The 13,211-nt window shown below is 52.3% G+C and overlaps 1 protein-coding gene across 16 annotated transcripts in view; it reads left to right on the top strand.

Annotated features, from left to right (window-relative positions):
• AAK1 (AP2 associated kinase 1) overlaps nt 1–13,211 on the top strand; it is an 81,646-nt gene that overhangs the window by 44,701 nt on the left and 23,734 nt on the right. For 13 of the 16 annotated variants that reach the window (XM_044417485.1, XM_044417482.1, XM_044417480.1 and 10 more), the window contains exons 14-17: nt 327–550; nt 1,550–1,707; nt 2,745–2,858; nt 4,428–4,517. In XM_044417485.1, coding sequence (XP_044273420.1) covers nt 327–550; nt 1,550–1,707; nt 2,745–2,858; nt 4,428–4,517 — 586 coding nt within the window. The remainder of the gene's footprint in view (nt 1–326; nt 551–1,549; nt 1,708–2,744; nt 2,859–4,427; nt 4,518–13,211) is intronic. The other 3 variants (XM_044417486.1, XM_044417484.1, XM_044417483.1) reach the window with 1 other exon arrangement.

Below are 13,211 nucleotides of genomic sequence, written 5' to 3'. Positions count from 1 at the left end.
AAAAGAGTCCCAAGTTTGATAGAAATCAGTATTTTCTTTCTCCTTCAGAGACAAAGCCAACTGCTTTTCTTATTATTCCAAAAACAGGAAGCTGAGAAAAAGTGTTTGGTCTTTTTCCTGGGGTGGGTGATGATTAAGTGGCTCGCTTCCCTTTGCCCAAGAAGGTCTGAACCGTGACCACCTTCCTTTCCTCATCTTCCTCCACACCCCCATTCCCCCCCTGGGCAAAACTCAGTTTGGGCCAGACTCCGGGTTGCACGCAGGTGCCCCCCCCGGGGGGTGGCTCTTCAAAACCAGCAGCAAATGTCCTTTCCTTTTCCTGAAAGCAAGCACCTCCACGGCAGCAAAAGGTTTCCCCGAACCCTCCCTCAGCAGTTCAGGGGCAGAAGATGGGCTCGCTCACCCCCCCGTCCTCCCCCAAGGCCCAGCGGGGCGGCCATCGGAGGATCCTGAGCGATGTGACGCACAGCACGGTCTTCGGCGTCCCGGCCAGCAAGTCCACGCAGCTCCTGCAGGCGGCTGCCGCTGAGGCCAGCCTCAACAAATCCAAGTACGCTCGAGGGCCCCTCTCCAGCCCACGCTGCTTTGTGTGGCCTGTCTCCTTTCTGCTCCGGCGCTTTGTGCGCTCGCGCTTGGGTTCTTGCTTTGCCATCTCCTGCTTTGGCTGAATTCGAAGATGGGATGGGGACTCCCCAACCTTCTCTCCAGTTTGCCCCACTGGGGGGTACCTTCCGGCTGGCCGAGGTCTCCCCCAAGCCCCACCCTCGGAAGAGACCCGTGGGAGAAAAATGGGTGCTTGGCCACGCTGCTCAGGGTGGCTGGTGCCGCGGGGGGAGCCACTCAGTCCTGAGTTTGGGGCTCCTGGGCCGAGTGTGCTTTTTGGCTCCTTCCCCTTACACTTGTGGGAAGGGCAGGGGAGGAGTGCTCGGCTCCTGGCCAGGGACCCACCCGATTGCTGGAGGGGGCAGGCCGGTGGCTCCCCAGAGACCTCGTGTGGCACAGCAACACAAGAGCTGGACCTCCCCCGCCAAGGCAGCTGTGGGTCCCCCTCCATCTCAGCATGGCCAATCTCTGCGCTTTGTGGGGGTACAGAGGGGGAGACCGGGTACGTTTCCCTGAGCTCCTTGGACAGGGGGAAGTGCAGCAGCAGCAGCAAGAGGTGCCTGCGGGAGAAAAAGTGAGTTTTTCTCCGCCATCGAGTGCCTTGGCCCTGCTGTTTGGTTTGGCCCCGGTGGTGCTTGTCGCGGTCCCTCCCTGTGCAGACAGAACCGGGCGATTCTGTTTCACCCCATAGTCCCCACCTGCTCTGGCCTGGGCCGGCAGCAAAGTGTTGGTCCGGCCTCTCCCGGGAATTGCCCTGGACCCCGCCTTGTCCTGGACGCAGGCGGAGGCCCAGCCCGGCCCTTCTGCTACCACGTGGAGGCCCCGCTGATGTGGCGGCTTCCGTGGGGGAAATTCCCGGCTGCAGCCCACGGAGCAGAAGTGCCGGCAGAGGAGCTGTTGCAGCAGCAGCCTCCCGATCTGTGCAATTTGTGGGTTCCTGCCTTAGGTCTGCCTCTACGACACCCTCCGGGTCGCCTAGGACCTCGCAGCAGAACGTCTACAACCCGCCCGAGGCTTCCACATGGAACCCATTTGATGACGACAACTTCTCCAAGCTGACGGCCGAAGAGCTGCTCAACAAGGATTTCGCGAAGCTGAGTGACGGTGAGTGTGCGGCCACCGCGAAGCTGAGCTTGGGAAAGGGGGCTGGCGAGCAGCCCAGGCGGCTCCTCACTGCAGAGTGGACTGGAGTGCAGACAGCGTGGCCCGTCCGCGCGCCGACAGGTGTCTCGGAGAGCCTGGATCAGGAGTGCGGGAATTGTCTTGGTGGGTTAGAGGCGAGGGCTGGTTAGCGCGTTCTCTCTTCACGGCCTGCTGGAAACACCAGGGAACAGTCCGGTGTGGCTGCGGGCTGCCCTCTGTCGAGAGTCCTTTGCGTCTGACAGGCAATTCGAGTGGCAGGATGTCAAAGTAACTCTGGACACCACTGCGGGCTGTTGATGGAGCCCACTGGAGTCTGCGAGACACGCAGAGGAACAGCATGGGCTTCTCCCTGGTTTGGGGCTGACCTAAAGTGCTGTTGCTGGGAGATCCGGCATAGTTTTGGCTTGTAGTGAATAAGGGGATCGGAACAATTTCTGGAATAAGCTAATTTTTATTTTATTTATTTATTTGGAACATTTATATGCCACCCCATTCGCAAAAAGCTTCGGGACAGCTGCCAAAACAGATAAACAATCATACAATTACCTTAAAAATCTGGAAACATCTTGGCACAGATATAAAATCAATAAATACAATCAACAATTAAAATAATGTTTAAATAAAAAGGCCTGGCGCCGAAAAACAAAGAATGACGGCGCCAGGCATACCTCTCTGGGGAGCGAATTCCATTATTCAGCGAGCCAGTGCAGTGTCGTGGTTACGAACATGGGACTGAGACTCAGGTGATCCGGTTCTAGTCCCTGCTAAGCCATGGAGCTTACTGGGTGACTTTGGACCAGTCAAAGACTCTTGGCCCAGCCTACCTCACCGGGTTGTTGTTGTGGGGATAAGTGTTGGAGCAGGAGGAAGAGAATGAGATAAGCAGGTTTGAGATCTTTGAAAAAAGGTTGGCTATAAACCCAATCATTAAATAAATAAATGATATTAAATCAGGCTGTGCTTAACTGCATTGGATAACCGGGTTCTTGAAATTTCAGGTAAACCTCCTGAGAAGCTTGGAAGTTCAGAGAATCTGATCCCAGGTTTTCAGGCAGCACCTTCTGCAGCACAGGCAGATGCGTTCGGATCGCCTTCCCTTGCGCCGGTGCCAGGTATGCCTGCCGGGTGGACCAGCTCCTCTGCCCAAGTCGGGTGACCTTTGCAGCGGATCAGTCACCTTTCTTCAGGCTGAATCTGCACTGGACGAGGCGAGGGTGTGCGTGTGCGTCTCTCCGTAGCCATTAGGGTGGAGAGGGCAAGCAGCAGAAGGGGAAGTCCTGAAAGAGCCTGCTTTTCCAATTTCCAGAAAAAACCCAAATTCCATATTGCTGGAACAACATGGGAGGAAGCAAACCCAGGTCTCAGCTGGAAACATCTCACGGCAGCCTCTGGCGGCAGCACAGAGACGATGTTGCCTCGCAGGTTGCTGTAGGGATGACTGAGAGTCAGTGTGTCCAGGCATTGGATTCTTGGGTGGCAGGCACCGCCAAGCGTTCTTCGCGGGTGGTTGCGGTCCAGGATGCTGCCAGGAGTTTTGGGTGGTCTGCTGTCTGGCTCTGCGCCTGGAGCCATAGAGTGGAGTGGAGAGGGGCCAAGGAGCTCCAGCCCCCTAAGAGAGCGGAAACCGATGCTCAGTGTCTTTCTGATTCTTGCCGTGTGGGGCAGCTGCCTTCAAAACTGTTTGGAAGCGTGAGCTAGTACAGAATGTGGCCACCTCCTGTTGAGAGCTCTGATTGGACCTTCCCAACTGCCCCATCCTGAAGTAGTCACCCAAGGTGCTGGTTTGCTTCCGGGACAATTTTTTGAGGAGATTTTACCTTTTCGAGCCCTATATTTAAGAGTGAAATTATCTGAATTTAAGACACTTTCCTACAACCCTGCCTTTTCCCCCAGCAGTGAAGTTTTTCTGAGATTGTGCTTCTCTGGGTTCAATCTCAGGAAGGACAGAGGGGGCTTTCCAAGGAGCAGCGCCAATGCCTGGGAACGCTTGTCCAAAAGAGCTTCGTACAGCTTCTCCCCCCGCTGTTTTTTTGGAGACTGCCGAAGTCCCTTTTCCTTTTTGTATTTTCAGAGAGCGTCCAATTTCTGATGCTGCTCACCCTGTTAATTGTGCCAGTTCTCTTGTTGTTTATGGAAATGGTTCTGTTCATTTGATTCTATCTGATTTATTGTTTTAATTCTGTTTTATAAGCTGCTGTGAAGCTTTATGGAGAGCTGTCCCAAAATAATATTTAACAATCATCATAATAATGGTGTGGCTTGAATCTCAGGTTTTACCCTTATGATACTCGGTGGGGGAATTTACTTCCATGTAACGTGGGCCTTTTCCCCAGTGCTTTGTGTCTCTTGAATTAATCTTCATAACGCTAAATGTTGAGGTTGGAGTCGTCTGCATGGCCCGATGCCCTTGGAAGAAGCATCCTTGCTTTGGCTCGGCCAGAGGTCATGTGTTCCCCTGAACAAACTTGCCAGTAACTTTCTTTTGTGGCTCTTTCAGACATTTTTGTCACTTGGGCCAAAAGTAGCTGAAACTTGCTGGGCGAGAAAGCAAATACAACTCATCTCTTTTTCACTGCATTTTTGGTCTGTTTGGAATCTTCCTGTGCTCTGCTTGACTTCTTGGTTTTCCTCCCTCCCCGCCCCTTCCTTTCTTTCCTCCGTATCCCATGCTGCCTATCCAGCTGAAAAAACAAAAGATATCCTGGACTCCAGCCCTCCACATCTGGCTGTTCCTGATCCTTTCATTCCTCTTCCACTGTCAGATACACCAGGTAACTCTGCCTTACGTACGCCAGATGCAATATGGTGAGGGGCCTCAGCATTTGTCTCTTCAGCGCTGCCCACAAGAATGTTGTCACCCCCAAAGGGACCCTTGCGTGGGGTGTGTGCTTGGGCTGGCCACACGGCCTCCCGGCCACCCCGTGACCAGTCTGTGAATTCAAATGCAAACCACGCTCAACTGTTGGGAAGACCAGCGTGCCTCGTGAGTCTGTGGACACTCATCCGGGCTGGCTGGATTGACCTTGGATGTCCTTGTCCAGGTGAAGATGTTAGCCTTTGGGGCCCTGAGCTTGTCATCTGCTCCTGACAGATCTGGCTTTTAAGGTGACCTGTGGGGCCTCGGTCCTCTGTACCTCCAGGCTCAGGCCACTGGGCAGGTCTGTGCAAAAGCAGCGGTGCTCCTTCCCGCGTCCTCCCTGACCATTTTTTACTTCAGCAGGCGCCCAGTGTGGAACTTCCGGTGTGGCTTTTTAGCCATTGCTGTCTTCAAGACTAGCGTAGTTTGTACAGTTTTTGCATCACTATTTTGAAATAATTATGAGGTTATATTTTAACCATAATGTATTCCTTTAGTGTAAATCACTTTGGATCTCTGAGCCAAAGAAAGGGATAAATCCTTTAGTATTACAATAATTTTGTTAAGGGAACTAAATTAGCTCCCTGAATTGGCAATCTATTTGGTAGAGCTGGAAAACAAATCCAGGACTTCTTGGCACCTTGAGAATATAGTTATTTAGTTCTGGGCCAGGGAGTTATTTTTCCTGGTGGCGTTTATGAACCTTATTTATTTATTTTAATTAAAACATTTATATGCTGTCCTTCATGACATCTCAGGACGACTTACAACATTAAAATCAAAATCCAGTAAAAACCATCAACACAACGATACAACAATTCAATAAACATAAAAATAAATCACAAGTGACTGTAAACCATTAAAATGCTAATATTTAAAATAACGCTTAAAAGGTTGTGACCTGGTGCTGAAAAGAATATGGGCTCAGCACCAGGCGAACCCCTTTGTGGGGAGCACATTCCACAATCTGGGCGCCACCGCAGAGAAGGCCCTGCTCTGAGTAGATGTCCTTTTTACCTCCTCCAGGGAGGGTTCCCGGAGCGGGGCCTCTCCCGCAGATCCTAAGGAAGGAGGTGCGCCTGCTCCCTTAATTGTCCCTTGACCGCCTTAATTGTTGTCCCGTTTTTTGCCTGCTGCCTTCAGCTAGAAATGCAGCCAGCCTTATCAAATTCTAAAGGACAGCAGCCTCATCTCCAGCTCTGCAAAAGTGTGCCATGCATTCATTAACTATTTTTATGAAATGTATGGTCCACTGCATTTCCGGATCTTGGGCAAGCGGCAGGGTGTTAATTGCTAGGTAGGCATGTCGTGCCCGGAGCCGGCTGGGGCTGGGGGGTCGAACTAGATGGTCTGGGAGGCCCCTTTTTACTTGCTCGGTTTCTATGTTCTGTGTTTCTCGTTTCAAATTCCTCAGTTGCAGTGATTAAACAACATCTTCCCCCATACCAGGCCACCAAAAGGCAGCCTAAATTAATATTTCAGCACTTCCCAGGTGGGTTGGGCTTTACTGTATTTCTAGTCAGTCTTGAGCACCATTTTGTAGCTGGAATGGTGGGTTAGAAATCAAAGGGCACGAGAGCCATGGCAGAATGGGTCCAGGCTGGGGGGCAGATTTCAAATTATCTGAGCTTTAGGTGTACCATTTTGGGAGTTTTAGCAGGATTATGTTGCAGGGGTCGAATAATGGAGAAATCTATATCACCCAGAAATGTTCTTAAATCATTAATCCATAGAAGTTCTTCTCTAGCTTGTCTGTCTTTCATGCCCACGGCTATTCAGCAGGAAATGTCCTCACAGATTCTAGTGTGTGGTATCTCTTTTTAACGTTTTGTTCGCTGCACGAGGACGGCAACCACCAGTGAAAGCGCAAGTGCAGCAGGGCTGGTGAGAAAAAGAAAGATGACCCCAAAGGCGTTCCACTGTGGAAGGGAGCCGGACTCCCTCGCAAGTTCCTTGCAGCCTCATGGCTTGGCTGCCAGCGCCGCTGTTGTCACTGTTGGCCACATCCACCAGGCCCCAGCTTTCCTCTGTTGTGCGTTACTGACCCTGCCAGGAGGCAAGAGGAAGGCCCTGGCCCACGGGCGCCATCCAAGCCTGTTTTCACAGCAAGGTTCTCCAGAACTTCATCCGGGAGCTGCTCCCTCAGTGGCCACAGTTCTCACTGTGTTGTGGCGCAGGAATAGCACAGAGCCGCACATTCTCCTGTGCTTTGTGAACGATGGTCGAGTTAACAGCTCTTAGTTCTTCGTCGTGGCCTCTGTGCATCACACATATGGGTGTTGCACCTGCGCAGTGCCTCTGGCCGGAAAGAGTCAAAAGCTTAACGGTTCTGGGAGGAACTCCGCACCCCCCCATGGTATAAAAGGGCGGAGTGTCCGCTATTTCCTCAGTCTTCTTGTGACTGCCGTTCGCTGTGCCTCGAGCCTTTCGTCTCTCAGTTTGTATATGTTTATTCAAGTTTGTCCCTCCCTGTTAGAAGTTTTCTTCTCAATTTCCCCCTTTTCCCTGTTCAAAAAATAAAAAAAAATTACTCCTCTTTCTATCTACTTTGCTATCATCTCGCTCTTCCTCGATGGCACAGCGTGGGACTTTTCTGCAAGTACTCTCAGTGTGGGTCCAAAATGTTCCCATTGCCAAGCAGGCGAGGAAAAATTGAGAGAATTGCCCGCGCACACTCTTGTGGGACCAAGCCCTGCTCCAATCTGACCAACTGGCAGGCAAATCTGTTCCTCCGTCCTCCGCTTCCACCACACCTCGGCCCTGCCCATCGGCTGATGGTGCCGGAGGCACAATGCTCCTCTTCATCTCTGCACAAACAAACAGAGAAGAGGAAGCATAGCGGATCCAGCGAGTCTTCAGGCCTTAAGAAGCCTAAGAAGGACAAGACGGAGAAGTCGGCTCGTAAGCCTAAGAAACCTGATCATCACAGGCACCGTGATCGGGTTCATCCACCCCGTCAATCCCGACGGCTGTCTCGGTACTGACGCCGACCGGACCAGCCCTCCAGTTCGCCATGCAAGTGACCCTGCCTGGGTCTCCTGATCACACCTTCGGTCCAGTCCTCCCATGAGCAATGGGACATTTCCTTGTTGGGATCAATCCCCGACGGAGAGATTCGAGGCTCTCCTCCAATGGCTTGTTCACTTACTCCACAACCATCACCCGAGCCTTTCCCGAGGGCTGCTGCTCAGCAGGAGTGGTATCAGCAGCGCACCTCTGTCCATCCCTTGGAAGAATGGGTGCAGCTGCCCCATAGGCTGTCTCATCGCGAGCCATGGGCCCTACAGTTACTACCCGTTGGTGTGCGATCGTACCCTCTCTCCGATACCAAGAGATGCTCCTTCAGTCTCGAGAACGACTCAGTCCAGGCGTCCTACTTCGCCTATCGATTCTTCTTCTAGTCTCCCACCTCATTACTATTCGGACTTGGGGGACTCCGAAGTGGCATCGACTTCACCAGATGCAGTGAGAGCCAGTGTGGCGTGGTGGTGAAGAGCATGGGACTGGGACTCAGGTGATCTGGGTTCTAGTCCCCACTCAGCCGTGGAGCCAACTGGGTGACTTTGGGCCAGTCACAGACTCTCAGCCCAACCTCCCTCACAGGGCTGTAGTTGTGGAGATAAGGTGGAGGAGGAGGAGGATGTAAGCTGCCTTGAGCCCTTTGTAGGAAAAAGGCAGGATATAAATCTAAAAAAAAAAAAAAAAAAAAATCTACACAGGGTCCCAGGTCACTGGAGGAACCCTATGTAAACGTTGGGGAACTGATGACAAGGCTTATGAGATCACTTGAGATCAAGGCCCAGCACCGCTTTGATCCCAATACTGACAAATTTTTACAACATTGTCGAAGGTGAACAGTCGGCCGCCACCTTTTTGCCACTTATTACCACTCTTTGCCAGGCAATGATGGAACCGTGGAACTATCCTAATCAGCCTCAACCCACTTTGCGACGATACGAGGCCATGTATTGAGTCCGTAAGCAGGATATTCCATTCCTCCTGCGTCATCCGAGACCAAACTCGATAGTTGTTGGGTCATCCCAGGGATGCGAGTCGAGGGGACACACTACACCCCGCAAAAAAGAGGGCCGCAAGATCAACATGTTGGCTCACCGGATCTGTGCCGCTACAAGACTTGGCCTCTGCATTTCCAATTATGAGGCCACGCTGGCTCGATACCAATACTTTATTAAGCAGAAAAACCTGGATAGAATCTTCATTAAAGAGGCTGTGCAGGTGGCAGTCCAGCAGCTTTCCGTGGCGAGACACCATGTCGATTCCGACTCTAAAGCTCTTATTGGTGCCGTAGCCCTCCGTCGTCATGCATGGCTCTGGCAACTTTCCGAACGAGATGAAACGCCGGATTGAAGAGATGCCCTTCGACAGTTCAGGGCTCTTCAACGCGGGGACGGATCACAAGATGAAGACCATCCATGAGTCAAGGGTTACAGCCCGCCGAATGGAAGTCCGGAATCAATCGCGCCGTAAGTGGTCTTGGTCTCGCCCGTCCTACAGATACCAGCCGTACTCGCAGTTTGCAGGCCATCAGCAGTTCCAGCCCCAGCAACAGTGTCAGAAGCAACAACAACAGTGCTTCCAACAGAACTGTCATCGTCCCGACTCCGCCAAACATCAACGTTGACGGGACGAGTAAACCTCTCCTCAACCCACCTTCTCCTCTTCCCTTTGGGGATCGGCTGCAAAGTCAACTCCCCATCTGGGAGTCTGATCAGTGGGTTTTTATACATCATACAGCATGGATACAGAATTGAGTTCGATACCGTGCCCCCACTGGGGACTGATCTGATTTACGCCTTACTTATCGGTTCTCATTGATGAAATCCAGCAACTTCTTCATAAAGGAGCGATTCGACAGCTTTCGCGCTCCTAGGGGCTCCACAGATTCTACTCAACATATTTCACTATCCATAAGCGTGATGGCGGTCTTCGTCCGATTCTGGACCTATGTGGCATCAGTAGGTTCATCAAGACCACAAAATTTCAGATGACTCCCCTCCAAAATATCCTTCTGTTGCTTAGGAGAGAGGATTGGTTTGCTTCTCTGGACTTGAAAGATGCCTGTTTTTCACATTACCATTCATCCGTCTCATGTGGGTCTTCTTTGGTTCACAGTCGGTTCCGACCTGTTTGAGTACAATGTCTTGCCATTTGGACTGGCTACTGCCCCCCAGGTTTTTACAAAATGTGTGGCCCTGGTGTGCGCGCACCTTCGGCTCCAAGGGATTCGAGTATACCTGGATGACTGGCTGATCGTCTCCCCGTCTAAGGAAGGCCATCCAGGTATCCTACCTGGATGACTGGCTGATCGTCTCCCCGTCTAAGGAAGGCCTTCGATCAGCACTTCAAACTACTTGTACCCTTTTGGACAAGTTGGGAATATGCATTAACCATGAGAAGTTGTGCCTTGTTCCCTCACAGGTCATCGACTTCATTGCAGCCCATCTCGATTCCAAGCTGCTGAGAGCTTTTCCCCCACAGAATCGGCAAGACAATCTATGTTCATCGATCTGTTGAATCCACATGGACACAGCTGTTCCAGCACTCTCAGTGCAGAAACTTTTCGGCCACATGGCCTCTACAGTCGCTGCAGTTCCCACGCCAGGCTACGGATGAGACCACTCCAGTTGTGGTGCAATGGACTGTATCAGCCCCAGCGAGACTCGCCTCACCGTCTCCTCCGCCTTTCGACCTCCAGACTCTATCGTGGTGGACTATGCTCCACAATCTGGCCGCAGGCGTCCCGTTTCGTCCACCTCACCCGACCCTGACTCTGTTTACCGATGCTTCCCTTACCTGGCGGGGAGCCCTGTGTGCTGGCCTCCGTACACAGGGTACCTGGGATCACCAGAAGTCCGCCACACACATCAATTACCTTGAACTCCTGGTGGTCTTCAGAGCCCTTCGATCATTCAAGGATGCGCTCCAGCGACACGCTGTGCAAGTTGCCTCCCACAACATTGTCGCTGTATTCTAGATAAACAAACAAGGCGGGACAAAGTCTGCCCCCTGCCCCGCCTGGCGATGCAGCTGTGGGACGGGTGCATCCCAGGGAGATAATCCTCCTGGCTGTTCACCTGGCCGGCACCGACAACGAGGAGACCAACGCCCTCAGCAGGCAGATGTCGACTCACGAGTGGGAACTGGATCGTCCGACCTGCCATCGCCTCTTTCAGACCTTGGGCCCTCCAGACATATACCTGTTCATCACCCACACGTACAAGGTGTGCGGGATGTTCTGCTCCCGTGTCGGTGTCGGCCCAGGATCGACAGGAGACGCTCTCATGATCCCTTGGTCCTAGCCAAGATTGTCTGTGTCGGTGCCACGGGAATCCTGATCACCCCCTGGCTGCCCCGTCAACCACTTTTCTCTACTCTTTTCCGCCTATCCGGCAGCACCTTTTTCTGCCTGCCCCTCATACCTCATCTAATAACTCAACAGGACGGAGCAGTTCGTCACCCGGATCTTCCTTCACTCGGTCTAACTGCCTGGCTCATTCGATGAACCACGGGGTCCATTCGGTACCGGCGGATTCAGGGACTCTTCCATTTGTCCATCACTATTCAGATACAGCTTCCATTTCCTCGATTCTGATAGACTTTGCATCGAATCCGAGCACTCTCGATCCCAATATTCAATTTATTCTCCAGTCTGCCCTAAGACCTGCAACTCGTCGGTCTTATGCGGCCAAATGGAAACGCTTCACGTTCTTTGCTGAATCCAACAGTTTTACTGCTTCTTCGATTTCTTCTCATACCCTCATACGTCGATTCCTCAAGGGTTTACAGAACCTTCAACCACCACTTTGTCCAGGTATTCCTACCTGGAGCCTCTCGGTTGTTCTCCAGGCACTCACCCGAGCGCCTTTCGAGTCCCTGGCAACTACTGACTTGCGCCTCTTGTCTTCGAAGACTGCCTTTCTCATCGTGGTGACGTCTGCCAGAAGGGATAGTGAACTCTGCGCACTTAGGACAGGTCCTCTTTACCTGAATTTTCATAAGGAGAAAGTTGTTCTACGCACTGATCCGGCCTTCTTACCCAAGGTTGTGTCTCCTTTCCATATTAACCAGGACATTGTCTTACCAGCCTTTTTCCCTACGCCCGCTACACCAACTGAATGGTCGTTGCATTCTCTTGACATTCATCGCTGCCTTGCCTTCTACCAGTCTCGCACGGAATCTTTCCGTAAATCTAACCGCCTCTTTGTTAAATACTCGGACTATGATAAGGGCTCCCCTGTTGCTTCGCCGACGCTTTCAAGTGGATCGTACAGACCAACGCGCTAGCGTATCAGCTTGCCAAGCTTGACTTACCTGTCATGCCCAGAGGGCACTCCACGAGGGCGGTAGCTGCCTCCTCTGCTTTTGCCGCTGGCATTCCGATCCGGGACATTGCAAGGCTGCCACTTGGACTGCTCCTTGCACCTTTGCCAGGCATTGCCGCCTTGATGTGCGTGCCAGGCACGACTGCTGCTTTGGTCGGGCAGTCCTTTCTTCTGTCCTTCAGTGATGACACCGCCCACCTCCGGGTCTCGTAAGCTTGCTAATCCCCCATATGTGTGATGCACAGAGGCCACGACGAAGAAGGGCAGGTTGCTCACCTGTCACTGTCGTTCTTCAAGTGGCCATCTGTGCATTCACACAACCCACCCGCCGGCCCCGCTCGGTGTCAGTGAATGGTTTTATACGGTACCATTTCTTTCTTGATACCGGTCCCGTTAGTGCTTTCTTTGTATAAGATTCAGCAGGTTTCCTGCAATATCTCTCGCTCCCGTGAGGGGGCGAACAATCTGTCTCCAATAGACTGAGGAAATAGCGGGCACTCCGCCCTTTTATACCATGGGGTTGGGGGTGCGGAGTTCCCACCAAAAACGTTAAGCTTTTGACTCTTCCCGGCTAGAGGCACTGCGCAGGTGCAGCACAGATACACAGATGGCCACTCGAAGAACGACAGTTACAGGTGAGCAACCTGCCTTTTTCTGGGAATCTCTCTCTATTCCTCCAAAATATCAGTACCCAATTTTCTGGGATTCAGGTCTTCATGAGGCCTGAATGCTGAAATTTCAGGAGTCAGATGGGCAAGCAGTTCTTTTCCTGCAGTTGTAAGAAGCCTTTTTGGGTGCCTCCGTATAACAAGTTTCCTCTTCCTGGGGTCTGTGTGAACCAAACTTGCAAAGCAAACAATGCAATGCAGCAAAAACTATTAATTTATTCATGTTGGTTATCAAATTCCACTTTTCTTCCAGCAGGAATGTGATTGCTTGAGCACAGTGTTTTTGTCTGTTTAGCGTGAAGTACAGACTGTCCTCTGCCTTGTACAATTTTAGTCGCATGTTTCCAGTGAGCTTTCTAGAACAAGCAAATTGATTTCTGTGCTGCGGCTTCTGGCTTAAGCGGAACCCACGGAGGCTGCCACTAGTGCCCTGCCCTGCCCTGCCCTTGCCCTGCCCTGCCCTTGCCCTGCCCTTGCCCTTGCCCTGCCCTTGCCCCGCCCCTGCCCTGCCCCTGCCCCGCCCCTGCCCTTGCCCTGCCCTGCCCTTGCCCCGCCCCTGCCCTGCCCTGCCCTTGCCCTGCCTTGCCCTTGCCCTGC

Source organism: Varanus komodoensis, unplaced genomic scaffold (assembly GCF_004798865.1).
Source record: "Varanus komodoensis strain SLA01 unplaced genomic scaffold, ASM479886v1 scaffold88, whole genome shotgun sequence".
Lineage (NCBI taxonomy): Eukaryota > Metazoa > Chordata > Lepidosauria > Squamata > Varanidae > Varanus > Varanus komodoensis.
Note: the sequence above shows the minus strand (reverse complement) of the source record. Positions and strands in the feature narration are given on the sequence as shown.